The 16418-nt window shown below is 39.5% G+C and overlaps 1 protein-coding gene across 8 annotated transcripts in view; it reads right to left on the bottom strand.

Moving 5' to 3' along the window:
• LOC127625692 (plasma membrane calcium-transporting ATPase 2) overlaps positions 1-16418 on the bottom strand; it is a 401637-nt gene that overhangs the window by 171108 nt on the left and 214111 nt on the right. For all 8 annotated transcript variants that reach the window (XM_052101030.1, XM_052101033.1, XM_052101034.1 and 5 more), the window contains one exon: positions 2269-2526. In XM_052101030.1, coding sequence (XP_051956990.1) covers positions 2269-2526 — 258 coding nt within the window. The remainder of the gene's footprint in view (positions 1-2268; positions 2527-16418) is intronic.

Below are 16418 nucleotides of genomic sequence, written 5' to 3'. Positions count from 1 at the left end.
CGGCTTGTGGGGGGATGTACACAGCTGTGATGATGACCGCTGTGAATTCCCTCGGCAGCCAGAATGGTCGACACAGAAGCATGAGATATTCCAGATCAGGAGAGCAGAAAGACTTGATGAAATGTACGTTCCTCTCTGATCACACCATGATTTGTTGATCATAAAACACACACCACCACCTCTGCTTTTACCGGAGAGGTCTTTCGCTCTGTCCGCTCGGTGCATGGAAAAGCCCGTGATTTCGATGGCCGAGTCTGGAATCTCCGCAGCCAGCCAGGTTTCTGTAAGGCAGATAACACAGCAATCTCTCGTCTCTCGTTGGAAAGAGATCCGCGCTCTCAACTCGCAGAGCTTGTTGTCCAGAGACTGAACATTTGCCAGTAGTATACTGGGTAGCGGGAGTCGATTTGCACGACGTCTTACTCTGATGAGAACGCCGGCTCGTTTTCCTCTTTTCCTTCTGCCTTTCCGCGGCCGAGCAGCCCAGACAAAGGGCTCCGCCGGCGTGTTTGTAAACAGCGGGTCGGCATTAAGGAATTTGAAGTCCGGTTTTCGATGTGTAATTGTAGAACCAATGTCCAAAAGCGTTTGTCTGTCGTAAACAATAAGGCAGACAACATCCAAGACAAAAAAACAAAGAACTGTAAACAAAACAAACAATAAACCGCAGTGTTGTAACGGAGCTTGCAACGCAGCAGCCATACTCTACCATTCTTTAGGTTTGCAAGTGTAGTACAAATACATTCCTGGATACACTTCATCTGCCATGTTATCATTGATCTTTGATGTGTGTTCTTAGAGCTATGATTTACTAACAACAATCAAGAAAATAATTCACTTGGTTGTTGTTAAAAAAGTATTATTTAACCACAAAGAACTATCTTAGTACCTATCCTTACACATGAAAAGAGCCGCTCAACTGACAGGTCTTATAAACTAAACTTTCATCCTGTGTCTGTGTATATAAACCCTGTTTGTTCTCCACTCCGTGTCGATCATTGTACGTTTATGAATGTTTCTCACGTGTTTAATGTTTCGCTGTTTTTGATGTTCCCATGTTTACTCCGTTTCCCTTCCAGCTGTGTTCATCCTGCCGTGTTTTCCCAGTTCCGTGTTCCTCCGATGTGTTCATGTTTTAGTTTCAGTTTTCCCCCCGTGGATGTTTCTTTTGTTCCTGCTTGTTTGTTTTCACTTTGATTTAAAATAAAGAACCCGCATTTAGATCCCACTCCTTGTCTGCCCTCGTCTGCATCATAACACTAGCACTGAAAAAATGGTCAAAAATGGTCAAAAACAGCCCACAGACCACATCCAAAGACCTACAACATCATCTTGCTGCAGATGGTGTCACTGTGCATCGTTCAACAATTCAGCACACTTTGCACAAGGAGAAGCTGTATGGGAGAGTGATGCGGAAGAAGCCTTTTCTGCAGACACACCACAAACAAAGTCGCTTGAGGTATGCAAACACACATTTGGACAAGTCAGCTTCATTTTGGAAGAAGGTGCTGTGGACTGATGAAACAAAGATGGAGTTATTTGGTCATAACAAGGGGTGTTATGCATGGTGGCAAAAGAACAGCGTTCCAAGACAAACACTTGCTACCCACAGTAAAATTTGGTGGAGGTTCCATCATGCTGTGGAGCTGTGTGGCCAGTGTCGGTACTGGGAATCTTGTTAAAGTTGAGGGTCGCACGGATTCCACTCAATATCAGCAGATACTTGAGAATAATGTAGAGGAATCAGTGACAAAGTTGAAGTTATGCCAGGGCTGGATATTTCAACAAGACAACGACCCAAAACACTGCTCAAAATCTACTCTGGCATTTATGATGAGGATGTTTTGCAAGGAGGAATGGTCCAAAATACCTTTATCCAGAATCCAGACACTCATTAAAGGCTATAGGAAGCGTCTAGAGGCTGCTATTTCTGCTAAAGGAGGCTCAACTAAATATTGATGTGATATTTCTGTTGGGGTGCCCAAATTTATGCACCTGTCTAATTTCGTTTTGATGCATATTGCACATTTTCTGTTAATCCAATGAACCTCATTTCACTACCGAAATATTGCTGTGTCCTTCAGTTATTTGATAGATCAAAATGAAATTGCTGACCCAAACACCCAATTATTTATAAATGAAAATCATGGAAATTGTCAGGGATGCCTAAACTTTTGCATACACCTGTACATGTAGGGGGACAGGTAAATGTAAAATACAAATAAAGTTTCAAATACAAATATACAGTGCTTCTAAAAGCACACGTACCATACTTGATTTGTGCAATGTCACCAACGACAATATCTGACACAGGAAGTTGGATAACCTGTCCTCCGCGCACCACCTGGAATTTCTGTTCCTGTTCGATGCGGCTCTGTAAACCCCTGAACTGCTTCTCCTTGCTCCAATCATTGAAGGCCGTGACAAGGACGACACACACCACAGAGAGTAAGATAGCAGCTCCCTCGATCCACCCGGCCTCAGCTTCCCCCTCGTCCTCCTCACCCGCGTTAGCTGTCCCACAGGCTGGTGAGAGAGTAGAGCAACATACTGTTTAGACATGATGGTGTAAACAGTGCAAACAAACAGTCAAGTCAAGTAATTTTTATATGTTTAGCACTTTTCACAACACACATCGTTTCAAAGCAGCTTTACACAAAATCATGCATTAACAGAAAACAACACTGTAATATCTATAAAGTGTTAAAGTCATCATTGTGTAGTTAATTGTGTATAAAAATACATAATTAAATAATAATAGTTTTTAGAACCCCAGTGAGCAAGCTGAAGGCGACTGTGGCAAGGAAGACAAAACTCTATAAGATGTTGGTTAATGGAGAAAAATAACCTGTGGGTTTATTCCCCACTCGCAAAACAGCATGAATGGCAAGTCATGGTTTTAAAATTTGTAAACTAAGTGTTAAGGTCCAATGCTTAAACAAAATTTTATATGAACTTTAAGATTAATGACTAATGTCTTTGAAGTTCATCCTGGATTAACTGCAGAAGTTCACATAGATACATTGTCCTTTGTTAATTGGTTGATGAAGGCTTTGTTGGCAATTAAATGATAGTCTCTGTATTCCATTAAATGTATGGGTGTTTCGTCAAACATTATTAAATATCTCGGGATTTTAGTGACCCTGCATGTTTATCTGTCACAAATGGATTTTCAAAATGCCCAGACAGTGTGAAATTTTGCCCAAAAAATTTAAGACTATGAGAAAATAATAGAATAGAATATATTCTGTATATTTTCATGTTTTGTTTGTTTGTTTGTTTCAGAAATCAAAGAAATTACATCAAAGTGTGGGATTCATTCTTTCCCCACTGAAATTTTATGAGACCCAATTGGCTATCAAGCACATATTGAGCTACACATGATATAAGATATATATGTATTTTCACAGGCACTTATTAAGTCTAAATAGAAATACATCTTACAGGATTTCAGTAGTATACCTAAATAGCAATAGCTATATCATACTGTTATACTTGTTATAGTTTTCTTCTATAAATCCTGAAACAACAGCACTACCTTTATTAACAAATAGCATGTATGTGTACATGCATATGGAGTACTGGAAATTCACCATCATTATGCAAAAAATTTACATGATATAGTAGTTAATTGTTGCACTCATTTGTCTTGTAATGAACAAATAAATAGGTGTAAGTAAACTTGTATAGATTGTCACAGGCTGGGTCATAGCCTGTAGCAAAAATGAGGGGACACGAACAACAGGTATAGGCCAAACAAAAAGGTTTTCTTTATTGTAAACCAAAGACTATTAACTTTAACAAAGGAAAAGGAATGAGGTGTGAAAATGTCATAATGTAAGGTGTATGTAAATTGCAGGGATGCGTGAATATGTGTGTGTGAACATGACTGAGTGCAAACTAAGTAAAACTACAAAGGAACAAACAAAACAGGATCATACCTGGAGGAGCAGAGAGAGAGAGAGAGAGAGAGAGATGTTAGTGAGGCAGTTTAAATACCCTGAGCCCAGGTGGCTCCAATCACTAACGACCCTCCTGTGCCTGCAGGAGGAACCGCCCCTGCAAGGCAGAGGAGGGGCCATGACACCCCCCTCCTTAAAATGAGGGTCCCACCCTCAGCCCAAAATTTGGCCCAACATATTTAAAACAATCCAAAGTTCCCAAAAAAAAAAAAAGTATACCAGTCCCGGCTCCTAGCAGTCACCCCGCGTCCCTTGAGTGACTGTCCGCCCCTCCAACTCTGCAGCCCTGGTACCTGGGGAGCAATCGAAGAGAAAGAGGTGCAGACAGCTAGCAGGGGTCAGCAGAGAAGACACAAACTAGGTTAAAGGAGCACGGGACAGGGCATCAGCAAAGATATTATCCTTATCACTAATGTGTCTAATATCAAGGTTGAATGGTTGCAAGAACAAAGCCCAACGCATCAGGCGCTGGTTGGGTTTTTGCAGGGACTTCAGAAAAATTTGTGGGTTGTGGTCAGTAAACACAGTTAAAGGGGTCAAACCGGAACCAACATAGACTTCGAAGTGCTGTAAAGCCCAAATGAGTCCTAAAGCCTCCTTTTCAATCACAGAATAATTTTTCTGATACTTATTACATTTCCGGGAGAAGAAACTGACTGGACACTCAACATTGTCATCATTTTCCTGGATAAGCACAGCCCCAGCACCGATTTGACTGGCGTCTACTTGCAATTTGAAAGGTTTCCCAAAATGTGGTGCCCTCAACACGGGTGCCAAACACAAAAGAGCTTTAACTGCATCAAATGCCTCTTGACATTGGGTGGACCAGATAAATTCAGCCTTGGCCTTCAACAGATTGGTCAGTGGGGATACTACTACTGAAAAGTTTTTACAGAAAACACGGTAGTACCCCGCCATTCCCAGGAAGCGCATCAGTTCTTTCTTTGTGGAGGGCTGTGGGAACTGCTTCACAGCCTGGACCTTAGCTTCCACGGGACAAACAAAACCCTGACCAACAACCTTGCCTAGGTATGTGACTGTAGCTTTGGCAAACTCACACTTTGCCAAATTGATAGTCAACCTGGCCCACACCAGTCTTACAAACAGGGCATGCACTCTCCGGACATGCTCCTCCCAGGAGTCTGAGTAGACGACCACGTCGTCCAAATACACGGCACACCCTTCCAGACCTGAGACCACCTGATTCATCAGCCTCTGGAAGGTGGCTGGAGCATTCCGCAAGCCGAAAGGCATCACTGTATACGAGAACAAACCAGATGGAGTTATAAAGGCAGCAATCTCACGAGCTCTTTTTGTAAGGGGTACTTGCCAATATCCCTTTAAAAGATCAAATTTGCTAACATACTTTGCTGACCCAACTTGATCAATACAGTCCTCCATCCTAGGAAGAGGGTAAAGGTCTGCTTTAGTAACATTGTTTACTTTTCTATAATCAGTGCAGGGTCTGAAAGTGGAGTCAGACTTTTTGACCAGAAGGCAGGGTGAAGCCCAATTTGAACAACATGGCTCAGCAATACCATTGTCCAACATATACTGCACCTCTGTTTCCAATTGCAGTCTCTTCTCCTCAGATACACGATAAAATCTCTGTTTGATAGGCTTAGCATCTCCGATGTCTAGGTCATGCTCAATTAAGTGGGTTTGCGATGGGGTGTCAGAAAACAAAACTGGGTAGTTTCTAATAAGAGCTACCAATTCATCACGTTTCTCAGAGTCTAAATGATCTACCAAAAGCCCAAGGTTTTGCAAAGTCTGGGAATTTTTCAGCCGACCCTGCAAGACCTCATCCGAAACCATAACTACCTCTTCTTCCCCCTCCACAAAGCTAAAGCCACAAAGTACAGTGACTGGAGCAGCAGTCAACGCTGACCTCACTGCTGGAGTGCCTTCAACTTTGCTTAGATCACGGGAATTATAACATTTTAACAGGTTCACATGGCATAATTTAGAGGACTTCCTATGACCAGGGGTTTCAATAAGATAGTTGAAATCTGACACTTTGCGCAACACAGTAAAAGGACCACAGTATTTTGCCTGAAAAGGCGAACTTACAAGAGGCAAAAGAGCGAGTACACGATCACCGGGACTAAACTCACGCAGCCCAGCCTGTCTGTCATGTATCCGTTTCATTTTCTTTTGAGAACATTCTAGTTTTTCTTTTGCCAGTTCACCAGCCCTATACAACTTCAGCCTAAAACCATTTACATAGTCAATAAGGTTCCGAGATGGTTCCTCAGGCAAACAACCATCTTGCAGCACTGCTAAAGGCCCACGCACCTTATGACCAATCACTAAGTCATTAGGGCTGAACCCTGTGCTTTCCTGCACTACTTCACAAGCAGCTAATAACAACCAAGGTAACCCTTCCTCCCAATCTGCAGACAGTTCTGTACAGTATGCACGAAGCAAGGATTTTAAAGTTTGATGAAAACGTTCCAAAGCTCCCTGGCTCTGTGCATGGAACGCAGTAGACTTGTTATGTTTAACCTTAAGCTGTTTGAGAACCTGAGAAAATAAATGGGAGGTAGAGTTAGACCCCTGATCTGACTGGATGATTTTTGGAATCCCAAATATTGAAATAAATTCTGATTTTGAAGTTATGGTACGCAAGGAAAAAGCTGCCGGATATCTAGTTGCTTGACACATAACAGTTAATAAGTAGCTATGACCTGACTTGGACCGTGGTAAAGGCCCAACACAATCCATAATTAGATGCTCAAAAGGTTGCCCTATGGCTGGTATTGGATATAAAGGTGCTGGCTTTACAACCTGGTTTGGCTTGCTTATGCGCTGACACATATGACAAGTTTTAATGAACTGAGCAACATCCCGCTTTAACCGTGGCCAAAAAAAATAACGGAGTATGTGATCATAAGTTTACGAACACCCATATGACCTGCCATATCACCATGTGAAATTTGCAACACCTTATTTCGCAAAATAGTAGGTACAACTATTTGAAAAACTGGTTCTCCTAGACCCCGATCACAGTGTGGAACCCATTTCCTGACCAACAGCCCATCAAGAAGAAAATAACACTGAGCAGTATTTCTCACCACTGAATCAGGAACAAGTTTATCAAAGAGATCGGCCAAAGTTGTATCGGCCTTTTGCTCAGCCATCAATGAATCTCTAGAACTAGTCAACTGTTCTGTCTGGAGTTTAACTGGCAACTCAAGACTTTCTGGCTTACTCTCAACTTCCTTACGAGAGGCAGAGCGGGTAACAGCACAAACTGGAAATATCTCAGGAGACACACTGCTGCAATCTGGAGATACACTTGCAGGGGCAGCTGAAGGTTGCTTCTTCAAGATGTGTAGGTTGCCATCTGCCCACACCTTACTACCTGCCAAGTCATTCCCCAAAATCATGTGGACTCCCTCTACTGGCAACTGGGGTCTAACCCCAACAGCTACATCACCCTCTACCAGACCACATTTCAGGGTAACTTTATGCAAAGAAGAAGAGAATGGACCCATGCCACGTACCATTACACAACTGCCAGTATCAGACTCCTTAGAGAACAGCAAAACAGATTCCAGAATAAAACAATCTAAAGCGCCAGTGTCCCTTAAGATCTTAATTGGAACATTTTGATTGCCATCTACCAGGGACACTACACCGTCTGACATAAAGGCTGAAAAATCACAGTGGGAAGACTGAGAACAAAACTCAACTAGTGGCTGAAAAAGCTAACCCTGGTGGTCAGAGGCTGTAACAGGAGCTGCCATTACAGCAGGTTTAACTTGACCTAACTTCTTTGATTTAAGTATAGGACAATCTTTCTTCCAATGTCCTTCAACTAAACAGTAGCGACAGGTATTAGCATTAACTGCTGCGCTAGGTCCCCCAGAACCAAACTTCTGCTGAGGCCTTTGGAAAGAAGCTCCAGAAAAAGGTGACCTACTATTCCTAGGAGTAAATCAAATTTTACTGTTTGACTCAAAATGGCTTTTATGTTTTAGCCTGTACTCATCTGCAAGGACTGCTGCATCACTTGGAGACTTAACTTTACGTTCATTAATGTATGTAGCAACCTGGTCAGACACAGAATTTTTGAATTGTTCTAACACAATCAAGTTAGCCAGACCCTCAAATGTGCTAACTTCAGAAGCTGTACACCAACGATTGAATGCAGAAGTCAAATCACGAACAAACTCAGAATAAGTTTGTGAATCTAGCTTTTTCCTGTAACGAAAGCGTTGACGATATGCCTCTGGCACAAGCTCGTAGACCTTCAGAACTGCTGATTTAACTTTATCATAAACTTTACTATCAGCTACACTTAGTGCTGAAAAAGCCTCATGTGCCTTACCTGTAAGTACACATTGCAACAACATAGTCCTGTCCAAATCTGACCAAGCTCTAGCTCCCGCAATACGCTCAAATAAATTAAAGTATGCATCTGGATCTGACTCATCAAATTTAGGCAAAAAACAAAGATTCTGTGAAACATCAAACTGTGGTGGTCTTTCTTCTGGTCTATTGGCACTTCGCAATCGCGCTCTCTCTAACTGCATTTGCAACAGCTCCCTTTGCTGCTCAAAAGTTAATGAAGGGCTAGACTGAAAGCTTGCACCCTCACTACTAGCAGACTGACCACGAAGAACTCCAACTTCCTGAAGACCTTGCTTTAATCCAGCTTTCACAGTCTCTTTAAGTTTTCTATCAGCAATCTCAATCTGATAATGTTCAGCTATTTCAATAAACTGCTCCTTAGTACACAACTCTAAGGCTAACTTTGAAGGAACCTGAACAAAGCTTCTCAAAACGGAAGACATTTTCGTCAACCAATACAACTATTATAAATGCCCAAAAAAAAAAAAAATATTACACAACTCACCTGCAGTAGCAATCCCAAGTCTGTGTTTAAGGACAGGAGCCACACCCCACTATCCTCCAAAGACAACAAACTAACTGGCCCCTGGTCTTCGTGCAGTCACATATGGTGGGGTTTTATGCACACAAAACCAGTGGAATGGAAAAGACAACCAGAAACTGGTGGCCCCCCATATCCACGGACGTGCTCCCGAGCCGATGTAAGGGAAAAAGGGAAGCTCTGCCTACGTTCACTGCCACCTAAAACAAAAACACCACAAGCCTCCTATTGACACTCGCTGATAAGCCTCAACAGGAGAGGACTCCCACCTGAACAAAAACCCAGAAAAGGCACAGAGTGAATTGCTAACCAAATTTAGCTACCAAGCTAACTGAACAAAATGGAACACATGGCTCTCAACGCAATCTCCAATAACATTGGCCTAACCAAAGCATCCCCCCAAACAAAAAGTTTGGCAATCTAAACTAAACTAACAAAACTACTAACCCAAGCTAACTACAAAACAATAGTCAAGATAAGCCAACCTACAAATAATCAAACAAACGTATCAATGATAAGACAAAGACAAATTTAACAAAACTTTAACCAACTATGACAAAATATTAAAGTAAACTAAAATACTAAAGTAAGACTAAAGTGCAATTAACTTTAGCTTACGGACGAGCCCTCACTTGTCACAGGCTGGGTCATAGCCTGTGGCAAAAATGAGGGGACACGAACAACAGGTATAGGCCAAACAAAAGGTTTTCTTTATTGTAAACCAAAGACTATTAACTTTAACAAAGGAAAAGGAATGAGGTGTGAAAATGTCATAATGTAAGGTGTATGTAAAGTGCAGGGATGCGTGAATCTGTGTGTGTGAACATGACTGAGTGGAAACTAGGTAAAACTACAAAGGAACAAACAAAACAGGATCATACCTGGAGGAGCAGAGAGAGAGAGAGAGAGAGATGTTAGTGAGGCAGTTTAAAAACCCTGAGCCCAGGTGGCTCCAATCAGTAACGACCCTCCTGTGCCTGCAGGAGGAACCGCCCCTGCAAGGCAGAGGAGGGGCCATGACAAGTAAAGTAAAAATTATAAAATATGATTTAAGGAAGCAAATTATTTATTTTGACAGTATTACAAATTTCAGGCCACTAGCGACCCAATATTCATTTATATATTTATTTATTAATATTGTTATTATTATTACACTATTCATAAGAAAATGGTTAAGGAATACTAAATAGTTGTGGATATAACTCCAAGTTATACCTCATATTCAATTTTAGTGACCCATGGAATGAGGTCCCAGGTCACTAAAGACCCAAGGAATGCATTTAAGTGATAATACCCCAAATTCAGTTAAAGGAATATTTCAGGTTTAATACAGGTTAAGCTTAATCAACCGCATTTGTGGCATAATATTGATTATCTCATAAATTAATTTTGATTTGCACTTTATTTCCTAAAAAAAAAGGCAAAAGATCTGAGTTTCAGTGAGGCACTTGCAATGGAAGTGAATGGGGCCAGCCCATAAATGTTAAAATACTCACTGTTTAAAAAGTAAATCCACAAGACATAAACAATATGCATGTTAACATGAATTTAGTGTGATAAAATCTAACCTTTTCTGTGTAAAATGTTAAATTTCGTTGCCAAAACGCTGTGACGCCATGAACCATAAAACGACCATAAATATGACGATTTAAACAACTTTACAGCTCAAATAATATATGAGTTTTAACAGAATAATTAATTCAAGTGCTTTTATAAAATTATGAGCTTCACATTTCTGCTGCTAAACCTTCAAAAAATTGGCTTTCACTTCCATTCTCAGTGCCTTACTGTAAGCTCAATCTTTGCTTTCTTTTAAGAAAATTAAGGACAATCAAAATAGATTTTTGTGGTAATTAACTTTATATCACAAATGCTGCTGATTGAATTTAACTGTTATTAAATCCAGAATATTCCTAATATAACAGATAATATATTACATGAAATATGCTTCCAGCAACAGATAGCTAAAAGTCCAGTCTGTGTGGTTTTCAGAGGTCTATTTTTAGGCCTTTTAGACCTACTTATTAGCTGTTTCATAGCTGCAGCTCATGGATAGGCCACTGTAGATTTCTTAATTTGATTTAGCTCCCCTGCAGCAAACCACTTCATTCTGTACGCCACTTCTGGGTGCAAAATGTCTGTGAGAGTGTCAGGAGCTGTCCGTGGTTCTGAAGTGCAGACAGCAGGCATTAGATAACAACTCGTGACTCTGAAAGCTGCACACCAGAGCAGACGCACTAGCACTGCAATGTCCTCTTAAGACTTCACCCTTAACTAAACTGCCCAGCCTGCAAGACCCATTTATCACTGCACGATTGAGTGAAGCACTGAGTGATTTTCTTTATTTTCAGGCTAATGTATCAGGCTACCCTATTGAAATTAAAATGTGTTGTTTGCATTTCAGCAGGAGGCTAAATCTCATGTAAAATTGACCATAAATAAGAAATAATATTTTAATATTTAAATTTCACTTTTAATTGCATTAAAATTATGCCTGTTTTTAGGGCCTTTCCGTTTTGTTTTGTTTTTTTTTTGCATTATGCCATTATTTGCGAGACAATTAGGCATATCGCCCCAAGTCTTATATCCGCACTTTATCTGAACTTTTGCTTTTGATTTTATTTATTAAAAAAAATATATATTTCACACAATTCTTGATTATTCTCATTATGTAATACATCACTTTTTTATTTCAATTAACTTAAAATAAAGTCAGTGCAACAGATAGTATAATAATGTATACATATACATTGCATACAATTTAAATAATATATATTTTTTGCTTAATAGTCATTATAATGATATTCTTTGTTTTGCGTTACATTAATACGAATTTGGAGGAAAATTTGCTTAATCGTTGATGATAATAATGTCACAATGCAAAAAATATTAATGGTATTTAAAAGTAATGTTCATTTTCTTCTAGCAAACGTAATTATTTTTATTTTGGAGTGAAATTTGTACAGTAAATATAATTTCCCAGTATTTGTTTCCGTTTAAGCCTGTAATGCGCTTCTTAATTGGCAATGTATTAATAAGTGACCTTCATAATGTGTTTCAACCTATAAATCAATCTCTAAAACATATTTTCTGCTCTTACCTGATCTCCTCTAACCATGCGAGTGAATGTGAGAGTTTTTCTGTATTGATCTGTATGGTGCCTGTTCTTATCTTGCATGTGGGGGATGCAGGCAGAAAATCTGTACAGGCATAATTGAATCTAAACAACAGGGGCGTCTGGACACATGGACACAATCCATCTTCCTTAAGAGACACAGACAGTGACATTCTTCAAAAAACGAAAAGGAGTGTCACAAATCTAAGAGTTAATGGCAGGATGGACACAGCTAGAGCTGATACTTGGGAGAACCCTGGTGTCTACACTGCAAAAAGCCACTTTCTTAAGCAGTAAATTACAATTTTTTTCCATCCATAAAGGATGTTTTTATTAAAAAGAGATGTGTGTGTATATTTTCTGTACATCATGGCATTAGTATTTAATCAAATGATGGAGAAGAGCATTCTAACGGGAATATATCCAAACACGAAATGTATCACAGTGCATTTTCTGCATTTTAAAGAGTTGATTTAGATGCCTGGATCACAGTGGTTGAGTGATACTGTACAGTCCCATTAAAGAAAGCCAGATCACTATAGTCTGCTGCATCCACCACAGCCTAGTGCTAAGGAATCAGAATCTCCATAATCAAGGTATATTTTAAATTTTGGATGTGTTTTCACCGTTTTTCTGATTGGCATAACTCCTTTTGTGATAGTTAAAACAGACAGATTGTCCAACCAAACCACAGCAAGTGCAATTCATTCCCATTGCCTCACTAAGGCTTGCTTTCAGAGAATATTTTTCTTTAACCAGGCAGTGTATATTAAAATAGTTCGAAATATGAGATAATGGGCTTGTTAATGTGTACTAATGAATTTAACTAACAATAACTAATTATTTGTTAAGCATAATGTAACATAAATTAAAATACTTACAAATGTTATTAATCTTTCATTCCAATATGGCCATGCACTTTTAAACATCTACAAAGGATTTTATCAAATCTAATATAATAATTAACAGATCACTTGTTAATGTACATTTGAATGCTTAAAATGTCATTCATATTTTTCATAAATGATTCATAATTGAGCTCATGCATTTTTTTTTTTTCAGAAATGATTAGTATTTTTCACCACTACACACGTAATTCATGCTTACAACGTATTCATTAATGTTCATATAATAAGTTACAAAAGTCTGACAAGGCCACACATTTGTTGTTTGTTGTGGTAAGCATGCATGCTTTTTACGCATTTTTACAAATCATTTATTAATTATTTGTTCATATTTTTGCAGTACCCAAACTAAAGTTGAAACTTTTCATCCATTGTAAATGTTTATAAAGATTTACAAATAATATACAAATACAAATACATAAAGTACCTTTATGGGCATTGGATTTTGAGCTACTGTAACAAGTTGCTACAGACATCAACAAAAACACATAATAAGATGAATAGCCTACATTAAGAGAAAAACATGTTATTGCTTCAATAACATAGTTATGATTAAATAAAACAGGACTTTATTGTGCCATATATCACAATTGAAAAAATACTAATCTTTCAATGTTTTCTACTGAAAAAATATTTACCAATACAGATTCTGACTAGCAAACATATGTTGTTTTCTGGATCTTCCATTTTCGAGCAGGTTCTGCAGGTTTTGCAAAACAAATCGTTATTACACTAAATTGTTAATGAATGAATACCTTTTGAAAGAAACTGTTATTTAAATTGAATCAATAGTGGCAGAATTTCACACCTGGGAGCAGACAGTCACTTTTTCCATCACCAAGGGATCTCTGAACGAAGAACTTGTAATTACAAGATGTAAACTCCAATTTTTATGAAAGCTCTGACTTTACTGTTGTGATGTCTTGTAAATATGGCAGCAGCATCAACAGATAAAGATACAGTTAAACAGTTCAAAGGTGTTGAATAGTTCAATTGAAACTTAGATTTTGTTAACTCCTACAAGACTAAAAGGCTTGTTATTTGCTTTTACACAAAAGTAGAGACATATACACTCACCAGCCACTTTATTATGTACACCTGAAAATCTTCTTATTAATGCTATTATCTAATCAGCCAATCATGTGGGAGCAGTGTAATCAATCAGATATAGGTCAGGAGCTTCAGTTAATGTTCACATCAGCCATTAGAAAGTCGAGAGTGGCAGAAAAGTATGTGAGGGTGGTGCAGGATATGTATGAGGACAGTGTGACTGCAGTGAGGTGTGCGATAGGAATGACGGACTGGTGGAGTTGGGATTACATCAAGGATCGTCTCTTAGCTCTTTCTTTTTTGCAATGGTGAAGGTCAGGTTGAAGGATGAGATCAGACAGGAGTCTCCAATGACTATGATGATGCGGAAGACATTGTGATCTGTAGTGAGAGTAGGAAGCAGGTTGAGATTAGTCTGGAGAGGTGGAGGTACGCACTGGAGAGAAGGGGAGTGAAAATTAGTAGGAGCAAATGGAGTACATAAGCTTAAATGAGAGGGAGGGCAGCAAAATAGTGCAGTTGCAAGAGTAGAGGTGGTGAAGTTGAATGAGTGTAAATACTTGGGGTCAACTGTCCAACGTAATGGAGAGTGTGGTAGGGAAGTGAAGAAAAGAGTGCAGGCAGGGTGGAGTAGGTGCAGAAGTGTGGCAGGAGAGATTTGTGATAACAGGCTATCTGCAGGTGTGAGTGCATAGTTTGCAAGACAGTAGTGAGACCAGCTATGTTGTATGGTTTAGAGGCGGTGGTGCTGAATAAAATGAGCTGGAGGTGGCAGAGTTGATAATGCTCCGATTTCCGTTGGGAATGACGAAGCTGGACAGGATAAGAAATGAGTATATTAGAGGGACAGCGCAGGTAGGACGTTCTGACTTCTCTCATCAACACGGAGTTTCCATCCACAGAATTGCCATTCATGGGTTGTTTTTAGTTTTTCACACCATTCTCTATACACTCTAGGGACTGTTGTGTGAAAATCCCAGGAGATTAGCAGTTAGAGAAATACTCAAATGAGCCCGGTCCTTTTGTCACGGTCCTGTCATTCTGTCAGTCTGGCTTTTTGTCTGACAGGACCGTGGCATCATCGTCCCATGTCTGTCTTGAGTTTTGTTTTCTGTCTTTGTGTGAGCGCAAAGTTTCGGTTGTATTCCCTGCCGTGTGCTCTTCGGTTTGTCTTGTTTTATGTCCGGAGTATGGTGTCTGGGTCCTGACTTCCTGTCTGGTTTGGTTTCAATCTGTGTTGGGATCCAGACACACATGCTCCAGGTCTGTCTGTTATCAACATGGGTGCATTGCGCTTATTTCATCTTGGCAGCATGCACTCGTTTTGTTTTCTGTCTTTGTGTGAGCGCAAAGTTTCGGTTGTATTCCCTGCCGTGTACTCTTCGGTCTGTCTTGTTTTTTGTCCGGAGTATGGTGTCTGGGTCCTGACTTCCTGTCTGGTTTGGTTTGAATCTGTGTTGGGATCCAGACACACATGCTCCAGGTCTGTCTGTTATCAACGTGGGTGCATTGCGCTTATTTCATCTTGGCAGCATGCACTCGTATCCATAGTTTATGTCTGTCTCTCATGAACCCGGGTGCGTCTTGCATTGCGCTCATGTTGCTCTGCACGCCCGGGTCGTGAGCTTCATGTTGTGCTGAGGTTACTTCGGTCTAAGCTGTCAGGTATGTGTGTGTCTGAACTCTCGCACAGGTGTCCTGTCTTGGTCCTACTACATTTTTTTTTTTTTTTCATTTTTTACTTATCTGTGAGCTTGATTGGCAAAAAAGGGGAGGATCACAGCTTTCTAATTACACTTAGATTGACCTTCTAATCCACCCAGAGTCCAAGATATTCAATGAAATTATGATGGTGGTGAATGACCTGAAAAATCTAAACTTTTTCTAGTGCATGCTGCAATCTAGTTGATATAAGACTTTTCAAAGTGAAGTAGAGTGAACAGAACGAGAATTACATGTTCTCTTATGTAAAAATGAGAATACATTTTTTGCTATTAGTCCACAGTATGTATGACTGGTGAGCTTTTAAATTTGACTGTTGAAAAACTGCGGGCGGCAGATCAAAAATGCACCAGAGATTAAAGGGTTAACATTGCTTTGATAAATAAACTTGTATTTTTAATCTATCTCTCTTGAAAATGGGATTGTTTTCTTTTCTTTATTATGTATTAAATTAATACTCTCTGTTTAAGGATTCAATATACTATAAATGTGTTATTGAGGCAATAAACAAAAAGCTTTGCTTCCAAAGTCTTGTTATTACTGATGTTTAGTTTCATTAATGTCGTTATCAAGCATTTCTGTTTGTATCAAGCATACAACCAAATTTACCCCTAAGAAAAACTTTGTTACAGTAGCTCAAAGTCCAATGCCCGTTAAGGTACTAAATAATTATTTGTGAACCCTTAAAAACATTTACGATGGATGATTAGTTCAATGTTAGATAAGGTACTGCAAAAATATCAACAAATAATTAATAAATGATT

This window comes from Xyrauchen texanus, chromosome 32 (genome assembly GCF_025860055.1).
Source record: "Xyrauchen texanus isolate HMW12.3.18 chromosome 32, RBS_HiC_50CHRs, whole genome shotgun sequence".
NCBI classification, from domain to species: domain Eukaryota; kingdom Metazoa; phylum Chordata; class Actinopteri; order Cypriniformes; family Catostomidae; genus Xyrauchen; species Xyrauchen texanus.
Note: the sequence above shows the minus strand (reverse complement) of the source record. Positions and strands in the feature narration are given on the sequence as shown.